Raw genomic sequence first — 23269 nt, 5'->3', positions numbered from 1 at the left:
GGGATTCGAACCCAGCATCTAACACCGTCGTTTTCTAGCCAGGAACAGACGATAAATAGCTATTGTCGGTTCACCAGTAGCGAGATGGGCCCATGTTTAGCTAGACATCAGGCGACGAAAAGTTCTGTGCTGAATGGAATTCAAACCCCGCACACGTGGTCATGAAGAAACTTAACTATCGAACTCTTTTCCAATAATAGCTCGGAATGTCATGTTTGTACTTTCAATGATGTGATAGAAAATACTTTGCTGGCTAGAAGTTGAATCCACAACATGTCGTTGGTGATCACAACGAACACAACGTCAAACCCAAATCAGTTTTCACCAGTAGGATGGAGAGGAATGTTTGAACTTGAAAAGATGTAAGGAAACGTTTGATCTTATGTTGTGATAAAAAGCTCATCATGTGGCTGTGGGTTGAAACGAACGCGTTACAGCTGACAGCGCACGAAGAGACGTTGAAAATGCTACTATTTTTCACCAGTAGTTCGGGGTGCACATGCTAGGGCTTGAAATGAAATGATGAATATTTTGTGCTGATCAGGATTCGATACCAGATAGGTGCCTTTCGAGGACGCCTAGAAGAGTTTGCAATCTTTGGGAACACAGTGAAATCGAATTCTAATCCCAGTCCAGCACCACAATTTTCAACGTCTCAGTTTCAAATAAAGTAAGAGCCTTGTGAACTTACATGGCCATTGGTTCATTAAATGAAATACGTTTTCTAGTTTACGACGACTTGCTGGTGACGGAGTCTCTGCCTTACGGAGTTTCTCCATCTGTCGCAGCTCAAACGAATGCCCAGTCGGCAGCGAAGGGATGTTATCTTTACTGCGGATATTGAACTACGGAGCTCACTGACGTTCTACACCTAGCGTTACTAGGGGTGAAGGTGAGCTACTTGTGTGTGTTAAAAATCTACGCCTGACGTGAACCTACACGTTTTACACATCAATACAAAATTAATCCACCAGACCACAGAACCCCCTGCTAAGCACATAATTATGAATTGCTGAGTATTCATTTCGATGTGGATGCAGATGTCAAGTGACGGGTAACAGGAAGGAGGGTGGGATCTGGGAATGGATAGAAGTGCAGAAGTGCAAAATATAAGCGTTAAATGCTTGCAAAGTATTGCTTACTTAGATGTGTGCCACAGTTCGTTTTATCTTAGGACCGAGAATTAAGGAAGGGCTGTTCTCAGAACGAAGGATGGGTTATAGGGCAGGGGAGATCAAAGAATACGGTTTCATAGGTGGTGAGAGGGATGATAGAGAGTAAAGACAGCAGCAATTAAAAGAGAAAATGTAGCGTCATGGGAAACCGCTAGATTTGTTTACAAAGTTTTGGGGGAGTGTAATAGAAGGGCACTTGCGGCGATAGTGTCAAAGAGTGTGAGGGAGAATACACTCCTGGAAATGGAAAAAAGAACACATTGACACCGGTGTGTCAGACCCACCATACTTGCTCCGGACACTGCGAGAGGGCTGTACAAGGAATGATCACACGCACGGCACAGCGGACACACCAGGAACCGCGGTGTTGGCCGTCGAATGGCGCTAGCTGCGCAGCATTTGTGCACCGCCGCCGTCAGTGTCAGCCAGTTTGCCGTGGCATACGGAGCTCCATCGCAGTCTTTAACACTGGTAGCATGCCGCGACAGCGTGGACGTGAACCGTATGTGCAGTTGACGGACTTTGAGCGAGGGCGTATAGTGGGCATGCGGGAGGCCGGGTGGACGTACCCCCGAATTGCTCAACACGTGGGGCGTGAGGTCTCCACAGTACATCGATGTTGTCGCCAGTGGTCGGCGGAAGGTGCACGTGCCCGTCGACCTGGGACCGGACCGCAGCGACGCACGGATGCACGCCAAGTCCGTAGGATCCTACGCAGTGCCGTAGGGGACCGCACCGCCACTTCCCAGCAAATTAGGGACACTGTTGCTCCTGGGGTATCGGCGAGGACCATTCGCAACCGTCTCCATGAAGCTGGGCTACGGTCCCGCACACCGTTAGGCCGTCTTCCGCTCACGCCCCAACATCGTGCAGCCCGCCTCCAGTGGTGTCGCGACAGGCGTGAATGGAGGGACGAATGGAGACGTGTCGTCTTCAGCGATGAGAGTCACTTCTGCCTTGGTGCCAATGATGGTCGTATGCGTGTTTGGCGCCGTGCAGGTGAGCGCCACAATCAGGACTGCATACGACCGAGGCACACAGGACCAACACCCGGCATCATGGTGTGGGGAGCGATCTCCTACACTGGCCGTACACCACTGGTGATCGTCGAGGGGACACTGAATAGTGCACGGTACATCCAAACCGTCATCGAACCCATCGTTCTACCATTCCTAGACCGGCAAGGGAACTTTCTGTTCCAGCAGGACAATGCACGTCCGCATGTATCCCGTGCCACCCAACGTGCTCTAGAAGGTTTAAGTCAACTACCCTGGCCAGCAAGATCTCCGGATCTGTCCCCCATTTAGCATGTTTGGGACTGGATGAAGCGTCGTCTCACGCGGTCTGCACGTCCAGCGCGAACGCTGGTCCAACTGAGGCGCCAGGTGGAAATTGCATGGCAAGCCGTTCCACAGGACTACATCCAGCATCTCTACGATCGTCTCCATGGGAGAATAGCAGCCTGCATTGCTGCGAAAGGTGGATATACACTGTACTAGTGCCGACATTGTGCATGCTCTGTTGCCTGTGTCTATGTGCCTGTGGTTCTGTCAGTGTGATCATGTGATGTATCTGACCCCAGGAATGTGTCAATAAAGTTTCCCCTTCCTGGGACAATGAATTCACGGTGTTCTTATTTCAATTTCCAGGAGTGTAGAAGAGATATTAGCAACGAGTAAACATAAATGTTCAAATGTGTGTGACATCTTATGGGACTTAACTGCTGGGGTCATCAGTCCCTAATCTTACACACTACTTAACCTAAATTATCGTAAGGAGGAACACACGCACCCATTCCCGAGGGAGGTCTCGAACGTCCGCCGGGACCAGCCTCACAGTCCATGACTGCAGCGCCCTAAACCGCTCGGCTAATCCCGCGCGGCGAGTAAACGTAATATGAAATCGTTGGCGTATTGTGTGGAGGACGGATGGTGTATTCATGGATGATTAGTTTGTAAGTACGTAGACAGTGTGTAAATGAAATCAAAATAGAATACTTAAACTGTATATTCAAAAGAAACACACTTGATTTAAAAGGGCAACTCAAAGGAAAGCTAACCCATATTGTATCTTTTCTGTTGCCATGCGATCTTCCACTAGCTCCCAATGACGAAAAATGACGAAAAAGAAGACATAACAAAACATTTAATATTTTATCCAGAATCCATTATTTTGTACTTCTATCATGCGTCTCGGCATAGAATGTATATGCCGTCGGACGTAACAGCCTTAAGAAGCAACTTCCTCCCAGACTTCCAGGACGCAGTCTCAAAGAGTGTCCGCAGTAGTTGGTTGGTTTCGTGGCCAGTTCTCTGTTAATGTTCTGGCGACCTCAGCCCACATATTTTCCATAGAGTACATATCAGCCGCCCGTGGCGGCCAGTCCATGACGTTGACGCCAATCGTGGAGAGCCGCTGCTGAACAAATGCAGACTTGTGAATGGGAGAATGGCCCTCTTGCAATGTGACGTCCCCTTCTGCGTACAGCATTCGCACTGACGGAAGCATCACATTTTCCAATATGTGGGCATACTGCGCGCTGTCCAGAGTTCCTTCTATACTGTGAAGAGTTCCCGCCCCTCTCGCAGAATTCCAACCCCAGGAGGTAACAGATAGCCGGCCAGTTCTTCTCGTCGTGGTTACATATTCGCGTCGATGGCGGGTCCCTTGTGGCCTGTAAACGATTCATGGACCGTCGTTGTTGGTGGAAAACACCTTCTCATCAATGAAAATGACGTTGTCCCACGACGCCCTCAGATGGAGCTTCGCAAATGCTAGCCGGTATAAAACGTTGTCTTCGCTGAGCTCTTGTTTCATGGCGGATCGTCGTGCATGCAGTCCAGCGTCGCTCAGCCATCGACGAATCGTGTCACTGGAGCCGGGGAAGTTGGTCTCCCGCCGCAACTGCTTCGCGTTCTGAAAGGGATTTTCTCTGCTCCTAGACACTAGGTTCCTGTCTTCCTGCTGTGAGCTCACTCTCTTCCTGCCTGAGCCAGGAGCCCTGTTGGTGGTGCCTCTTTCAAGGCAGATCCCCCGCAATCTAGTTGCATTGGTATGTGGTACTCCATAACGTGTGCCAGCTTCTCTGATGGAACATCCTCCTTCAATGAGAGCGACGACTCTACCTCGAATAGACCTCTCCCAGTGAACTATTACGGCAGACAGTCTGATGTGTATTTGTGCTTGCCGCTCTTATACTGATGCCAGGAGAGCAGGTAAACATATTTACGTCAAACGGAGCGGCAGAGGCATGCGGCACAGCAGTGCTGGCTCGTCCCGGGCTGTTGGCCCACAAACGCCACCGCCAGCTCGCTCACTGCCGTCTCGCCTCGGCCAGCCTGGCTGGCTGGCCCGTAGCTCGCGAGCCGCGGCTAGTACAGACCCGGGCCGCATGGCCACGATCACCCCTTGGAGAATTAAAAGTTAAACCTAACCTACCCAAGTCTGTAGTACAGACTAACGCAGCTACAGCTATTATGCTATAACATGTGCAGGCACACCTACAGTTGACGATTTATTCAAATATTTGACGAACAATACTTTCAGAAATACATTCATTTTAAACATAGCTACCACAAAATATAAAATATTTCACCTAGCTAGCAATAGCATGACGCAGGAAACTATACTTTCTTGTAAGCGCTGTGCATTAGATGTAGCCTTAAGAAAGTCTGTATTCAACCACGACAACTAAGCGGAATGTAAAACTTAACAAGTTTGGCGGCAGCTTCTCCAAATAATAGTATATACTTAGTATATAATACACGTTTTGTGCACTTATAACATGTACTCAGTGTCTCTGAAACAATACGTGCTGCACGACGGAAATTACTTTCTGCTGAGGCACTTCATTTACATCTCAATGATACACGACTACTAGATAACATTGCTCTTTACAGCAGTCAATCCACTTGTAAATTAACATCATGATACCGCAAATATTAAGCAACACGTTACTAGGGATGAGTAAGGCCTTAAGGTTTGCAACTAAACATGCTACTCCTAGCTACTACTGAATATGAAGTTGATTATTAACGTGTCTTCATAACCATGTGTGCGGCGTTCGACTCAGTCAGCATAGACGCTTTCGTCACCTTATTTCTAGTTAAACGTGTGCACGTCTCGCTGATGGTGGACCAACACTGGACATTTCTCGTCTGTTTCTGGTTGGACAACGACGGCGGTAGTCGCTGGGTTCGAATCCCCATCAGGCAATACAACTTCAGTCGTCATTTAAGGTTCCAATCGCACTACTGGTTACAAACTGTGATATCTACATTCTGATTTTACGTACTTATTCAACAATCCGATTAGGTGCTGGGTTCGCATCCTTGTCCCCAGCATTACATGATGGCATTTCAATTTTAAACATGTGCATCCTTTATTCCCTGACAATGCAACACTATACAACGTCTTTCGAGGTTAATTACCAAGAAGGTAATTATCATGTTAGGGTTCCTGCTTTCGTACAAACATTATCGTCATTTACCTTCAAGTTGAGAAGTGATAACTGATACTGGCGCAAACGTCAATATTTGACGTCTCTTTCTGCCTAGTGATCGAGTCTCGATAAGGCACAAAGCTTTGCTTGGTTAACAAAGGCTTTACGTTCTGGGTTTGGTATCCGGATCCAGAACGAAGACGTTGGTCATGTCATTTAAAGTACAACTTCATGTACAAGTAGCTGTTGATGAGTTATGTGAACAATGATATTACTTGTGATTCGCTGTTAATGTTGGGACTTCTGTAGAGTATCTACCGCCGTTAATCACGTTTTCTTTTAACTACTTAGTATTACATAAAGTTGATGCGAAACCACTCCCCACTGAACGTAGAACGACGTTCAGCATGTATTAGGTAAACCTTTTAGACAGCAAAGAATTTGTTTGCAATTGCCATACAATTTTATAAATCCATATACTGTGTCAAATAATTAATTGTGCCTAAGGATTACTGAACGATTTATGTGACAAAACTAGTTGTCCCATAACATTTGAAATGCCACTTATTGTAATTAAGCTTAGTTTACAAACGTTAAGGTATGTCTGAGCTCTTCTGTACTATCGTGGTGTTACTTTACATCTGGACCGACTGTCATAAAGACCGGTGTTCTCTAGTAGTCTCTAGCGGTACCCATTGTGTATCTTACAATGACTGTACTGTGGAGGGTTGCGACTATGTGCAACACAGATATGCTATGTTGGTTGCATACATTAAGGTGCAGCCTACACGTTGGAATTCAGGGGTCATTCACTTTCTTTGCTGTCGAGTGTACATTATGATTTCAATGGAATGAGCAATCTGGTGAGTACAGAGTAAGGATTGAGAGTAAGGAGTAAATCGAAGAAAGAGAACAGTAGTGAAACATGGACTGTGGGAAAACTGGAGAATCGAAGCAATTGAGATTTGGTGCTGCAGACAGATGTTGAAAATTAGATGGACAGATAAGGTAAGAAATGAGGAGGTTCTGCAAAGAATTGAAGAGGAAAGGAATATGTGAAAAATCGAAGAGGAAAGGAATATGTGGAAAACATTGATATGGAGTAGGGAGACAATGATAGGACATCTGTTAAGACATGAGGGGATGACTTCCATGGCGCTAGAAGGAGCTGTAGAGAACAAAAGCTGCCGAGGGAAACAGATTAGATTACTTCAAGCAAATAATTTAGGACATTTAGGTTGCAAGCGCTACTTGGAGATGTAGAGGTGGGCACAGGTGAGGAATCTTTTGGCAGGCCACATAACACCAGTCAGAAGATTGATGACACAAAAAAACCATGTATCACTTTATAAATTCGGTACTATGGTCCATTTAATTACGAAAGTCATCTCTTTCTGTGCAGATGGGAGATTGAAATTTTGTTAAAAGATCTCGCTGCAACGAAGAAATTCCTGGTAATGGCCCCAACTCTTGAATCACATCTATGGCACTCTCTCACTCACCTCCACTCACTGATATCAAATTCATAGGAGAATTAATTAAATTGATCATGAGAGCCCCTTAGCATGTTGAGAAATTTCTTCCTGCAGTCGTTTTACACTCGCTAGATAACCATTACAGACGCTTCTGTGACGTCTCTGGAGCGTTTCCAAAGGTAGATAGCTACTGCCTCTGATACCAAAACGGGTAGTAATCATCATCTAATAGCGGAAGACATCCAGCACTGATTGCCTTCTGTCGCGCTGGTCGAAGTAAATCGCTTAGAATACTGGGTGGATGTGTGTCAGATGCTGGACATATATATCCTGCGTTAGAAGATTAAGAGTGTTGCACTCTGTATGACTAGTGTATCGAAAACCAAATGGCTTCAGCATTATCGTGGGTTTGGGGAAGAGCTGTGCAGCCCTTGGAGTTCGTGCGTTTATGTTCTACTATCCTTTCACTGTTGGCAGTACCTATACCATAGACTCCACACACCAGAACAGTACTTCAGAATCGATATCACAGTTTATTTACATAAAACGCTTCAGACACTGTCCATGTGGAGCTCTATCATGCATAAACCTCACATTGTTTTTTAATGATCTGTTATATTACCACAATACTCTCATATCTATTATACACTGATAAGAGTTGCTAACCTTCTCAACATGCACACATCTGGAGAGAACTTGTGCATTTGGATTGGTACTGTGATTAAGACTGAAGTGGGACATTATTCACTGAACAGCATTTACGGACTCAGCCCAATCTCTTTCTTCACAAGATGTGGAATATATGGGTATAGTATCCATCTACTTCCGGTCAGTTGCAAACAAAATCGGTGACAGCGTTGAAGGGAGGTTTGGTCAAAGACAATTTGAGGAAACCTTTAAATCTCGAATTTTACCCTACGAATGCGAGAATTCTCTCTGACTACCATCCACATAGATAATTATGGCAAATCATAAATTCTTCACTATGATCAAGTGCTGGAAATATGTAGATCATCCACTTGCATGTGTGTAGAACGCTGTCTCGTATACTCTCGTCTATATGTCCAAGATTTAACCATAAATGGACATACTGCTTAGTCTTCTAACTACATTCGAAATCCAGCACATGGTACTCAGAGAGTAGTGGAGGGGTGATATAGCGATGATACAGAAGTCGGGATGCATGCTGCCGTGTCATTGGTTCACGCCAAAATTACGAAAACACTTAAAATTGGAAAAATTGATTGCACATTCTATTGTAGTGCTTATTACAGCACATCACCCCATATGGATGTTGTCTTTTCCATACCATCCCTCCACTGTGCGCTGTTGATTGCCTGACACCACTTGTTTGAGGTAGATAGGGTCTAAGTGGGAGGAACACCTTATGGGGATGCATAGCACTGAAACAGTGATCACATTCGTCGCTGTAATATGAGGAATCAATATTCTTGGTCTCTTCAAAATGGAACACTGAGATATCTTCTAACCTGTACAGCGGAAGATGACATTAAATGTAGAAGTCATCAGCTTTGGAATGCTGCTTGGAAATGCTTCACAGTGCCACAATTTTTCCAGTTTCCGTATGTTGCGATGTCTTCCATATTTTTATTAATGCGAAACACCTCCTCTGTCTTTTATTTCAACCATCGGGTGTGTTGTGCGAGCAGTATAATTTACAGTAGCTTTCTGCGATAGCCAATGGATAGAAAAATCAGTTTAGCACCTGACACAGACCTTGAAGTCACGGTAGAAAAGCAAAACGTAAAGCTGTGTACACATCTGTAATCATACACTGCTTGGATATGTTACAACAGAAAGCAATATATATAAAACTGCTTGTGAAACAGCAACACAAGAACACACTCCTTTTGACTGGTAGTGGATATGGTCTTCCTCCAGTACAGGGGATAAAAATTTGCTCAGGTCTGCTGAAGCAGTTTTGATCACCGGTCACGTGTTCCAGTGGGCCAATACACATATTTAATCCGATCATCACATATGGTCGTTGTCAATGGGAGAACAGTATTTGTTTCCCAGTACATCCGAAGACAGATGTGGTAAAATCATATTCAGTTATCAACAAGGTGATATTAGCAAAATTTTTATAGTTCTTAGCTGTATTCCATTGGATGTTACTAAGATAACGAGGGGAGAGAGAGAGAGAGAGAGAGAGAGAGAGAGAGAGAGAGAGAGAGAGAGAGAGAGAGAGTGCAGTCATGAAAGTTTCAGGTACCATTACACTATCGCATATCTTGTGTGGTAATTATAAGAACTCAATAAAGGCAAAGTTTTGACAAATTAACATCCCTGTTTCGGAATTTTAATCTGAGGTGTGTGTGTGTGTGAGAGTGCTGTAGATGGTGCATGTCACGCTGCATTGTGCCACATCCTACTGCAGAGATGATCATAGGGGTCAGGTGACAAAGTTTTTGGCTGTCATGACTGGCCAGCTCTGCAGGTACACAATACAGTCAGCAGAGGGCGTTGGATTACACTGGAGGTGGCTGGTCAGCTTTATCTTGAGACACCGTGTTCAAGTAAGATAAGGATCACTCGATTTGTATGATATATTTGCCACATATCTGTTGGCTAGGATGCAACTTGCGACTTGTAAATAGGTATTAGTCTGTCTCATTCCCAAATGATATTACTACGTAAGTACTGTATATATGGCAGGAATTTACAGCCAAACTGGAACGGTGGGTAGCTGTTTCAATGCTATTACGCATCCCTATCATCCAAGCAGCTCTTCACTTTCATATTGGCAGGTGGCTACTTCCCTGGAATTCAGTGATAGCTTGCTGTCCTAGTCTTACGACCCATCCTTATCATATCAGGCGGTTGGTTGGACTGGCTGGAACAACTTTCTAGTGCTAGACTAATGACAAAAATATCCTCTCCACATCCAACAGCTATAGACAAAACTATATGGAGCTACTGTCCAGCGCTCAATGAATGGGAATTACCACTGCCCTATTCTAATTTAAATAAAATATACTCTGCATCATGTACAAAATTGACATCCATCCTATCCAGCACCTCATCACAGACTGAAGCTCTGTCATAAGTGGTGGAGGAGAGAAAGCACAGTGGAGTGTCAAGAGCCAATAGTGCTCTCTGGGTGCTGTAGCGAAATAGCTCAGATGGTCTCCTATCGCCAAGGTGTACACACAAAATTTGATATTCCCACCAATAAATTATAATTTCCTACCATTTCTTGAGAAGGGTGTGTCATCCTCCAGTGGTGGCATTATTAATTGTTTAAATACATACATAAATAGGGAGAAATTTTTTAAATATCTATTCATCCTCCAAGACCAGCAACTCAACACAGTCTCAGTTATTTTCCCACCATTTCCAGAGCTGAGGAGACTGGGGGGATTATGGGGTGTGGGGTAGGAAAGGGATTGGTGAAAGGTGGTGGGGAAGTGATTGACATCCCAGCTGGGGAAAACCCATGATGCCATCAAAGAATGGGGTAATTAATTCACCATTTAATTGATTTATGTAATTAAACTTATATTAATTTGGTATAAAAATAGCACCAGAACTGCTGTGCTCTACTACTTAGACACAATCAAATCGGAGCTGCAGTGTTGTATATACTCTTCAGACAAACAGTTGTAGCCATACACTCACATTTAATTCTCAATTATTTCTTCATATAGCTGTGTAGACAACCAAGATATATGTGTTGATCCATTGTGGATCCTACACAGCAGCTCATCAAATATTTGTCAAGGGAGGTCGCAAAACAGCCATACTTAATTAAGACGTTATTTTATTTTCTTCTGACAAGCAGTTGCGTCGCTTCAGATTGTCATCTTCAGGCCCGATATGCATTCCATGTATATATATTTGAATGTACCGACATCGGCACGCTGGAACTATCAATGTGTGTGTATAGTGAATTCGTTTTTCGAGTGCTTCCGTCGGAGCCGTGACAACAAGTTTGGTAGCCAAAACGAAATAGAAAGATATCGCAAATACGTGTGGCTGTTTGGCTATCTTCTTTGATAAGCCTGTAGATGGTCCATTGTGCTACACCCACCCTACAGCCAGCCATCTTGCCATGGTTGTGACTTTTTTTTTGTGGTTTTAGGGCGCACAACTTCAATGGTCATTAGCGCCCAGACTACGTGAGGAATGCACCGCGAGTCAAGTTTAAAACAGCAACGAAACGGAAAACACGATAAAAGACAGACTGACAGGCATAGGATTAAAAAAGAAAAACAGCAGAATCAAATGTCCTTTGAGAGGGTCGTCAAATTGATAAAATGAAGAACGCGAGCAGCTGCTCGTGGGTCATCCGCTAAAATGGCTTCTACAGTACATGGCAGGCCAAGATCAAGACGCAGGGTGTTAAAATCCGGACAGACCGTTAAAATATGGCAGACCGTCAGCAATTGCCACAGGGGCAGAACGGCGCCGGCGCAGCCGTCAGCAGATGGCGATGGCTGAACCGGCAGTGGCCAATTCGTAACCGGGCCAAAACGACCTCCTCCCGCCGAGAAGGGCGTGAGGAGGGCGTCCAAGCCACGGGAAGAGGTTTCAGGGCCCGAAGTTTGTTGTCTGTAAGTGCAGCCCAATCGGCATGCCACTGCGATAAAATGCGCCGACAAATTACCCTGCTACAATCTGACGAAGGGACACAACAACATGATGTCCGAGGCTGGAGGACCGCAGCCTTGGCCGCGGCATCTGCAGCTTCGTTTCCAGGGATACCGACATGGCCAGAAACCCACATAAAGCTAACCGGAGGACCGACGTCCACCAGCTGCTGAAGAGAGCATTGGATCCGGTGCACGAAAGGGTGAACCGGGTACGGATCACTGAGGCTCTGGATAGCGCTCAGGGAATCGGAGCAGATGACATATGCAGAATGTCGGTGGCGGCAGATGTAAAGGACAGCCTGGTAGAGGGCAAAGAGCTCAGCTGTGAAGACCGAACAAAGGCCATGGAGCCGGTATTTGAAACTTTGTGCCCCGACAGTGAAGGAGCATCCAACCCCGTCATTGGTCTTAGAGCCATCTGTATAAATGAAGGTCATATTAATGAACTTCGAACGAAGTTCGATAAAACGGGAGTGGTAGACTGAACCGAGGGTAACCTCCTTCGGGAGCGAGCAGAGGTCAAGGTGGACGCGAACCTGAGCCTGGAGCCAAGGTGGCGTGTGGCTCTCGCCCACTCGAAAGGTTGCAGGGAGTGAAAAATTAAGGTGTTGAAGGAGGCGACGAAAGCGAACTCCAGGGGGTAGCAGGGCAGAGACATACAACTCGTATTGACTGTCGAGAGAGTCATCCAAAAAGGAACGATAAGACGGGTGGTCGGGCATTGCCAGTAGCCGACAGGCATACCGACAAAGCAGTATATCGCGCCGGTAGGTGAGTGGCAACTCACCAGCGTCAGCATGAAGACTCTCGACGGGACTAGTATAAAACGCTCCGATCGCAAGTCGTAAACCCCGATGTTGGATGGAGTTGAGGCGGTGTAAGATGGATGGCCGTGCAGAGGAGTATACGAAGCTCCCATAATCCAGCTTGGAGCGGACGATCGACTGATATAGACGAAGCAGGACGGTTCGATCCGCTCCCCACGATATACCACTGAGAACACGGAGGACATTTAGAGAACGGGTACAACGGGCAGCCAAATATGACATGTGGAGACCAACTAAGTTTCCTGTCAAATGTGAGACCTAAAAATTTTGTTGTCTCCACGAATGGGAGAGCAACGGGACCGAGTCGTGAGGACGGTGGGAGAAACTCTTCGTAGCGCCAGAAGTTAATACAGACCGTCTTCTCGGCAGAGAAACGGAAGCCATTGGCGACACTCCAGGAGTAAAGACGGTAAAGAGAACGCTCAGGACAGCGCTCCAGGAAACACGTACACTGCGCGCTGCAATAGATGGTAAAATCGTCCACGAAAAGGGAGCCTGATAAATCAGCTGGGAGGAAATCCATTATTGGATTGATCGCTATGGCGAAGAGAGCGACGCTCAAAACTGAGCCCTGTGGCACCCCATTCTCCTGGTGAAAGGTGTGACAGGACAGAACCCACACGTACCCTGAACTGTCGATCCATTAAAAAGGAACGAATAAAAAGAGGGAGGCGACCGCGAAGGCCCCATGTATGCATGGTGCGGAGAATGCCCGCCCTCCAACAGGTGTCGTAAGCCTTCTCCAAATCAAAGAACACAGCCGCGGTCGGGCGCTTCCGCAAGAAGTTATTCATAATGAAGGTCGACAAGGTAACCAGATGGTCGACAGCAGAGCGGCGCCTACGAAATCCACATTGTACATTGGTAAGTAGGCGTCGAGACTCGAGCAGCCAAACCAATCGAGAGTTAACCATTCGCTCCATCACTTTACAGACACAGCTGGTAAGCGAGATGGGTCGATAACTGGAAGGCAAGTGCTTGTCCTTCCCCGGCTTAGGAATCGGGACAACAATAGACTCGCGCCAGCATGCGGGAATATGTCCCTCAATCCAGATGCGATTGTAAGTACGAAGAAGAAAACCTTTACCCGCAGGAGAAAGGTTCTTCAGCATCTGAATACGAATAGAATCAGGCCCTGGAGCGGAGGACCGTGATCGGCCAAGTGCGTTTTCGAGTTCCCGCATGGTGAATGGGGCATTATAACTTTCACGATTCGAGGAGCGGAAGTTAGGTGGCCTAGCCTCCTCTGCCTGCTTGCGGGGGAGGAAGGCAGGGTGGTAATGAGCGGAGCTCGAAACCTCTGCGAAAAAGCGGCCGAAGGCATTAGAGACATCCTCAGGGGCCACAAGGACGTCATTCGCGACCGTCAAGCCAGAAACTGGTGAGTGGACCTTAGTGCCAGATAGCCGGCGCAGGCTACCCCAGACAACAGGAGTAAAACTGTTGAAGGTGCTTGTGAAAGCAGCCCAGCTGGCTTTCTTGCTTTCTTTAATAACACGACGACACTGAGCACGTAATCGTTTATAATTGATACAATTCGCCACTGTAGGGTGGCGTTTAAACGTGCGTAAAGCACGTCGACGAGCACGTAAAGCGTCTCTACATGCTGCAGTCCACCAGGGGACCGGTACGCGACGTGGGTGAGGGATGGAATATTCAGCAGCAGCGAGAATGACGTCCGTGAGGTGTGCGACCTGACGATCGCAGCTTGTGAAGGTTTATCCTGAAAAGTCGCCCTGGAAGAGAAGAGCCCCCAGTCTGCCTTGGAGATGGTCCAACTAGAGGAGCACGGAGAAGGGGTATGCTGCAGGAGATCGATAACACACGGGAAGTGGTCGCTCGAAAATGTATCAGAAAGTGCATACCACTCAAACCGGCGTGCAAGTTTGGGAGTACATATAGAGAGGTCTAAATGTGAATAGGTGTGAGATATGTCCGAAAGAAAGGTAGGGGCGCCAGTATTGAGGCAGACAAGATTGAGCCGGTTGAAAAGGTCTGCTGACAGGGAGCCCCTCGGGCAGGATGCTGGAGAGCCCCAAAGGGGATGGTGGGCAATGAAGTCTCCAGTTAACAAAAATGGTGCAGGTAGCTGAGCAATAAGTTGCATCATGTCTGCCCTGGTAACGGCAGATGACGATGGAGTGTAAACGGTACAAATGGAAAATGTAAAAGTGGGGGAGAGTAATGCGGATGGCTACTGCCTGCAGGCCGGTGTGCAACGTGATGGGATCGTAGTAAATATCATCCTGGACCAGCAACATAACCCCTCCATGGGCCGGGCTACCTACCACAGGGGGTAGGTCAAAACGCACAGAGGTGTAGTGTGCCAACGCAATTTGATCGCGTGGGCGTAGCTTCGTTTCCTGGAGGGCTACGACGAGCGGACGGTGCAAGCGGAGCAGCAACTTCAAGTCCTCTCGGTTGGAGCGAATGCTGCGAATATTCCAGTGAATAAGTGCCATCGTAAGAAGAAAAGAAAGACGAAAGAAGAGGTCACCTCGAAGGCCGCTGAGGGCCTGGCTTCGAGCGAGCACTGCCGCCGCTATCAGTAGGCGGACAATCATCGTCTATGGGGTCTATAGGTTCATCGGCCATCTTGAGAAGATGGCCGGGAGGGGGAGCTTCCTCCGCCGGTGAACGGCCAGATGTTCGGCTACCAGCGGTGCGGCCAGGCGAAACGGATGACGGCCTGGGGCGGCAACTGCTGGGTGGCGCAGGAGAAATGCGCCGTGGCGGAGAAGGAGAACTGTGCTTCCTATGAGCCTTCTTGGAAGGACGTTTGGTGGAAGTACCGGTCGAAGGCTGGGAGGTCGAGGTACGTAGGAAGTCTGCACGGGACGGTTCCTTCTTGAAGTCCCGTGCATCGGACTTCTGGGTCTTCGTCTTGACAGAAGCTGATGAAGGTGCTTGTGTCTGAGGGGTGACGGGAGGAAGAGGAGACGTTGACCGGGCGATCTTAGCACTGGCCGAACGGACGACCGTGGTGCTGAAGGTCAGATCGCATGTCTGGGTTGCCACCTCCCTGGTAGTCCGAGGAAAGACGAACAGTACTGTATTTCCCCGCTGGGAGCAGCGTGGGCTTCCTACTAGCCAATAGCTTGCGAGCAGCCGAGGTGGACACTTTCTCTTTGACCCGAATTTCTTGGATGCAGCGTTCTTCCTTATAGACAGGACAGTCGCGGGAGGATGCGGCATGGTCACCCTGACAGTTCACACAACGAGGAGACTGAGGTGGACAGTCACCCTCATGGGCATCCCTGCCACAAGTGACACATTTAGCCGCATTGGAACAAGACTGTCGAGTGTGATTGAAACGCTGACACTGGTAGCAGCGCGTAGGTGTCGGGACATAGGGGCAAACAGAAATAACCTCGTAGCCCGCCTTGATGCGCGATGGCAGTTTAACACTATCGAAGGTCAAGAAAAGTGTCCGGGTCGGTACAAGGTCATTGTTGACCTTTTTCATGACCCTATGGACAGCCGTCACGCCCTGATCAGCGAGGAATGATTGAATCTCTTCGTCAGTCAATCCGTCGAGGGAGCTAGTATAGACCACACCACGAGACGAATTCAAAGTTCGGTGAGCCTCCACCCGTACAGGGAACGTGTACAGGAGTGTGGCCCGAAGCAGTTTTTGTGCCTGAAAGGCGCTCTCAGTTTCTAGTAATAAGGTACCGTTACGCAACCTGGTACAAGATTTGACAGATCCGGCTATGGCATCTACACCCTTCTGGATAACGAAAGGGTTGACAGAGGAAAAATCCTTTCCGTCCTCAGATCGAGAAACGACGAGGACCTGTGGGGCAAGCGGTAGTACTTTTGTCACTGGTGGCTGGTTACATTTCCGTTTTTGGGCAGACGTCGAGACAGATGGAGTGAAATCCATTGCGGACGCATCCCCCATGATTGCCAGCGTCTCCGATGACGCGCTCCTTCCTTGTGGGGACCCTCTCAGAGGGCACTCCCGCCTTAGGTGAAGGTTTACACCTCAGGTCACACCTCCCGAGAAACAGACGGAGGGACCAATCGGCATGGTCAGAAGGTATCAGCTCAGGCAATCACCCCTCCCCGGGCCTGGCCTTTACCAGGGGGTACGCGCGTGCCTTACTTGTCTACCCAGGACGGGGAATTACGCGTTACCCCGTCACCAGCTACGCGTGCGAACGCGTGGGTCGGCCTTCAGACAGGCAACGAGGAGGGAGGCAACGAGGAGGGAGGCAACGAGGAGGGAGGCAACGAGGAGGGAGGCAACGAGGAGGGAGGCAACGAGGAGGGAGGCAACGAGGAGGGAGGCAACGAGGAGGGAGGCAACGAGGAGGGAGGCAACGAGGAGGGAGGCAACGAGGAGGGAGGCAACGAGGAGGGAGGCAACGAGGAGGGAGGCAACGAGGAGGGAGGCAACGAGGAGGGAGGCAACGAGGAGGGAGGCAACGAGGAGGGAGGCAACGAGGAGGGAGGCAACGAGGAGGGAGGCAACGAGGAGGGAGGCAACGAGGAGGGAGGCAACGAGAAGGAGGCAACGAGAAGGAGGCAACGAGAAGGAGGCAACGAGAAGGAGGCAACGAGAAGGAGGCAACGAGAAGGAGGCAACGAGAAGGAGGCAACGAGAAGGAGGCAACGAGAAGGAGGCAACGAGAAGGAGGCAACGAGAAGGAGGCAACGAGAAGGAGGCAACGAGAAGGAGGCAACGAGAAGGAGGCAACGAGAAGGAGGCAACGAGAAGGAGGCAACGAGAAGGAGGCAACGAGAAGGAGGCAACGAGAAGGAGGCAACGAGAAGGAGGCAACGAGAAGGAGGCAACGAGAAGGAGGCAACGAGAAGGAGGCAACGAGAAGGAGGCAACGAGAAGGAGGCAACGAGAAGGAGGCAACGAGAAGGAGGCAACGAGAAGGAGGCAACGAGAAGGAGGCAACGAGAAGGAGGCAACGAGAAGGAGGCAACGAGAAGGAGGCAACGAGAAGGAGGCAACGAGAAGGAGGCAACGAGAAGGAGGCAACGAGAAGGAGGCAACGAGAAGGAGGCAACGAGAAGGAGGCAACGAGAAGGAGGCAACGAGAAGGAGGCAACGAGAAGGAGGCAACGAGAAGGAGGCAACGAGAAGGAGGCAACGAGAAGGAGGCAACGAGAAGGAGGCAACGAGAAGGAGGCAACGAGAAGGAGGCAACGAGAAGGAGGCAACGAGAAGGAGGCAACGAGAAGGAGGCAACGAGAAGGAGGCAACGAGAAGGAGGCAACGAGAAGGAGGCAACGAGAAGGAGGCAACGAGAAGGAGGCAACGAGAAGGAGGCAACGAGAAGGAGGCAACGAGAAGGAGGCAACGAGAAGGAGGCAACGAGAAGGAGGCAACGAGAAGGAGGCAACGAGAAGGAGGCAACGAGAAGGAGGCAACGAGAAGGAGGCAACGAGAAGGAGGCAACGAGAAGAAGGCAATGAGAAGTAGGCAATGAGAAGAAGGCAATGAGAACCAAGGAGAGTAAGGCAATGAGAACCAAGGAGAATAAGGCAATGAGAAGGCAAGGAGAATAAGGCAATGAGAAGGCAAGGAGAAGAAGACAAGGGAAGGAGTAAGGAAGACAGTGAGGTGGAAAAGAGCAAAGAAAGGAACCAACCAAAGGAAGGAAGAAACGAGAAGTAAAAAAGCAAAGTGACCGCAAATAGAGGTCGTGGAACCGTCCGTCTCTGGACGCCGGTGCTGACGACCCCATTGAGGGGGTGGGACTCCCTTCAGTCGCCTCTTACGACAGGCAGGAATACCTCGGGCCTATTCTAATCCCCGGACCTGCAGGGGGGTATTGTGACTGTTTCTTACATATAGCTAAGTTTTTTCTAGTCAGTTTGCAGGGATTTTAGCAAACTTGCTGTACACAAATGATACATGACGACGAGCGCCGGCCGGAATGGCCGCGCGGTTCTAGGCGCTACAGTCTGGAACCGCATGACCGCTACGGTCGCAGGTTCGAATCCTGCCTCGGGCATGGATATGTGTGATGTCCTTAGTTAGGTTTAAGTAGTTCTAAGTTCTACGGGGCTGATGACCTCAGATAAATCCGATAGTGCTCAGAGGCATTTGAACCATTTGACGACGAGCCTGTTGTTCTTCACACCTTCCCTGTTTTCCTTTTTCCGAATGACCATAATTGCAGAGTAGTTCGAAGTTCATGGTATCGTCCTCGTACACAAATTATGTGCAACTATTTGTGCAAATTTTGCTGTCACCACCCCTTCCCCTAATTTATCCTTTCTACAAGGACATGCGGAAAGTAATGCCTCAGAATATTTTGCTGTTTCTCATGCACCGACGTAGATACGTTAGGCTCTGTAATGTTACACGCTGCTATAGGTGCCCTCTGGTGGAAGCGGGTTGCAACTTGCGTCGAGGAAACGGGAGAGTCGAACGAGTAATGACATGTAATACCTCAACCGATATTGATCACGGAATTAAAAGTTCGGAGACATTACTATCGTCCTCGTAATTCTTTTCCATCTTTCTAAAGTCATTTGTTATGTGTTTCTTGTCTTATACACAATATTGCCGCGTGGTTCTTGATTTGAGATACAAGATCTCGTCTTCCTGACACTTTTATGTAGATTTATTGTAACACCAACGTGCCATGAAACACACTAATGATACCCTCTGAGTGGATTTCAAAGTTCGTCCGTGCATGTATCTTACGGAAAAGGGTATCGGACTACAATTTCTAATTCTGTGAAGTTAACAGTAAAACCAAACGGGCCTTAGCCTTGGAAGCTAACAGAAATGTTAAAATTATAAGTGAACAAAAAAATTAATGGTCGCCAGCCTAATTAGTCACATTAATTTGGAAATACATATTTGAGAAAAATGGGTATTAGTTATTGAAGTTACTTTTGTTGAGATATCCCTCTGAATAACAAACAGGATAAAAACTGACAATAGACTCTGTACTGTGTGTAGCAGCAGTTACCAATAACACACACCAGTGAATTATGGGGAGCAAAACTGCACCGAGCTCATACTAATGACGGTCACAATCATTAGCATTGCTTAATCAAAATACTGAAACGTCATTGCATGAAGTGCAGATCTAATTTAGGACATGAGGGGCTTGTATCTTGACTGACATGAATAACACAAATGAAGATGAATAACATCTTAAACACACTGTTTAAGGTCCTCTGCATGTAGCAGTTTTCCTTAGTAACAGTAACAGCTCTTTTTTTTCTCAATAGAAGTACAACAAGATGGGGACCAATGAACTGGTATATTTTCACTAGAAAAAGTTCTTTGATTATAGCAAAAGTAAAAACTGTCTAAAAGCGATTAATTCACTTAAATTACCTTACAAGGTATTACAATGCAACACTGGGCTTAATTAACCTCAAAAGGAACCATTCGTGATGGGTACCAAAACGACACTATCTTTGAAAATGTGCGTAACTGCACTTCGCATAGTGCAGTACTACCACAAATCGGTTCATCAAGTATTTATATGTAGTTGTACTTTAATCACCTGTGAAGCAAGAATTCTTGGCAATAATATTTATACAATCTTGTAGTCTAATCCTACAAAACTATATTTTATAATGAACGAAGGATTCGTTAGCAAAAGCCTATCCCACTTCGCTTTTATGGTATTAGCTTTTAAATAATTAAGGTTTTCACTTTCCTATCGATCTATAAATTTTTGTACTTAAACTTCCTCCTTAACAATTTCTCTTGGAGTAGTCCATAAACGAAGTACCCAAATTTTACTCTAACTTTAACTTTTGCTACTCCTTTTACTTTATACAAAAAATAACTTTTCAACACATTAATGCCAAATTGCTTATTTAAATCAGGATACTCTGATCTAGTAGCAGTTAGGTGAGGACGCTGCGTAGGTTCGTGATCAGGATTGAAGTTAGGGTTTAGAACACGAATTGTTTCATGTGATTATTGCTGAAACAACACGCAAATTAACTGGTCCATGCCAGTACACATAACGTAACTGGAAGTATGAACTCTGTGAAGCAGTGACGAAGATTAGTGGCGGACAAAATGGCGGCTAACTGTACTCACGGCTTTTGATTTGCGACTGCTCTACAAAATCTCTTCTTGGTGTCAGGATTTCAACATATTGGAGTCATTCCACTATTCCGTGATACCAAATAATAGCCTGATCCACATACCAAGCACATCCCTTGTAACGCAGCTTCCAACTGCCTCTCTTCGCGCCGTCGAAGTGTACCGTGTTAAGACTAGCCCACGCACTGCTTGTCGTTCACACAAAGGAGCCGCTCAGTTCGACCGCAAAACCCACCTTTTACCCAGCGCTATGCCACTTTCGTTGTGGAGGGACTTCCCTACAGCGTTTACATGCTGCAAATACAAGTGCCCTAACCATGAACCGCTTTCAACAAACATACTTCTTTCGTAAATATATTCATATTATAATAATTTAAAATTTCAACTTATTCTTTTGACTTTTTCATATATACATTACAAAACTAATTTTCTTACCATACATCAAGGAGTTCAAACAACAGAGACTGCACACTTCATAAATTGCAGATACACAGTCACTTAAAATACATCCTACTCATAATACAGGAATGATATTATGTGGAGGAGGAGGAGGAGGAGGAGGAGGAGATTAGTGTTTAACGTCCCATCGACAACGAGGTCATTAGAGACGGAGCACAAGCTCGGGTTAGGGAAGGATGGGGAAGGAAATCGGCCGGGCCCTTTCAAAGTAACCATCCCGGCATTTGCCTGAAGTGATATAGGGAAATCACGGAAAACCCAAATCAGGATGGCCGGACGCGGGATTGAACCGTCGTCCTTCCGAATGCGAGTCCAGTGTTCTCACCACTGCGCCACCTCGCTCGGTGTATTATGTCGAAGGCAACTCTTATTATACAGGGTGTTACAAAAAGGTACGGCCAAACTTTCAGGAAACATTCCTCACACAAATAAAGAAAATAATGTTAGAGCTCATTTTAGTTTCGTCAGTATGTACTGTACTTCCTCGATTCTGATGATCAAATTGCCAATTTTCACAATTAACATTTGTGGGTTGACGAGAATCAGCACGCAATTGTGCAATCACGTCATCAACACAGATTTTCTGTGAACGTTTGTGCAGGCATTGTTGGTGATGTCTTGATTGGGCCCGATGTTCCTCCACCTACGCTCGATGGAGCACGTTATCGTGATTTCATACGGGATACCCTACCTGTGCTGCTAGAACATGTGCCTTTACAAGTACGACACAACATGTGGTTCATGCACGATGGAGCTCCTGCACATTTCAGTCGAAGTGTTCGTACTCTTCTCAACAACAGATTCGGTGACCGATGGATTGGTAGAGGCTGACCAATTCCATGGCATCCACGCTCTCCTGATCTCAACCCTCATGTCTACGCAATCCCGCTACCAAATGTAGAGACTCTTCGCGCTCGTATTGTGGACAGCTGTGATACAATACGCCATTCTCCAGGGCTGCATCAGCGCATCAGGGATTCCATGCGACGGAGGGTGGATGCAGGTATCCTCGCTAACGGAGGACATTTTGAACATTTCCTGTAACAAAGTGTTTGAAGTCACGCTGGTACTTTCTGTTGCTGTGTGTTTCCGTTCCATGATTAATGTGATTTGAAGAAAAGTAATAAAGTGAGCTCTAACATGGAAAGTAAGCGTTTCCGGACACATGTCCTCATAAGATATTTTCTTTCTTTGTGTGTGAGGAATATTTCCTGGAAGTTTGGCCGTACCTTTTCGTAACACCCTGTATTTGATGCCTTCAATTATCATCAGCTGTTTGACTTTTAAGTGAATGTTGAGTTTGATTATCTTGCTGGTGTGGTCTAGAGGCAGTAAGGTAACTGCGGCCTCTGATTAGTAGAGCTGAATGGCTGCCAGACAAAATTCGCTTCCCCTGGGGCACACGTCTTCTGTGGGACGTTAGGCCATCAGGCTCCTCCCAGCGGTTTCCTGTTGCCGACAGAGGGTTCACTCGCCAGTTACAGCTCCCACCTCGCGGCGACGGCACGGCGCAGTAAATCGCCCTTTGTGCTTCGCTAATTGGCCTCGGCACTCAATTATTATGCCGCACGATTCAATTAGTAGCGCCAGAGCCGTAGGAATACTACAGGTCGAGGGAACATTTGAGCAATGCGAGACGGCCGACCCCGCATCGCGAGCTGTGCTCACCAGCCATCCTCGCAAACCACCAAACTGAGCTGAGCTTCTGCATACCAAAGCGGGAGTAACTGTTTCCCACTTGGAAGACAGTCGACCCGCGCAGTCCTAGGTGGCAAACTTGTTCCTTTTGTCAATTCTGATGATGGGCCTTCTGTAGTGAAGTACTCTGTAAATTAATTTTTACACCCAGGGAAAACTAAAACGAATTTAGTCTTGAATATAATCCGGTGAAATGCTTGTTTATATGTTTTGTGGCTTTTGTACCTAGATACCGTTTACAAAGAAAGCAGGTGTTGACAGGCGTGAAAATTACCGAACTATGAGTTTACTAAATCACGACTGCAAAATACTAACGCGAATTCTTTACAGACGAATGAAGAAATACGTAGGAGCCAACGTCGGGGAAGATCAGTTCGGACTTCGTAGAAATATTGGAACTCATGAGGCAGGATTGACCCTACGCCGTACCTTAGAAGATAGATTAAGGACAGGCAAACCTACGTTTCCAGCATTTGTAGACTTACAGAAAGCTTTTGACAGTGTTGACTGGAATACTCTCTTTCAAATTCTGAA

General features: G+C 47.1%; 1 protein-coding gene across 1 annotated transcript in view; it reads left to right on the top strand.

The window, feature by feature from the left end:
- The window catches only part of LOC124803268 (cell wall protein IFF6-like), a 156172-nt gene extending 138198 nt beyond the window's left edge, over positions 1–17974 (top strand). The window contains exons 3-4 of the mRNA XM_047264451.1: positions 6394–6479; positions 16733–17974. Coding sequence (XP_047120407.1) covers positions 6394–6479; positions 16733–17974 — 1328 coding nt within the window. The remainder of the gene's footprint in view (positions 1–6393; positions 6480–16732) is intronic.
- The last annotated feature ends 5295 nt before the right edge of the window (positions 17975–23269 follow it).

Source organism: Schistocerca piceifrons, chromosome 6, assembly GCF_021461385.2.
Source record: "Schistocerca piceifrons isolate TAMUIC-IGC-003096 chromosome 6, iqSchPice1.1, whole genome shotgun sequence".
Taxonomy (NCBI): domain Eukaryota; kingdom Metazoa; phylum Arthropoda; class Insecta; order Orthoptera; family Acrididae; genus Schistocerca; species Schistocerca piceifrons.
Note: the sequence above shows the minus strand (reverse complement) of the source record. Positions and strands in the feature narration are given on the sequence as shown.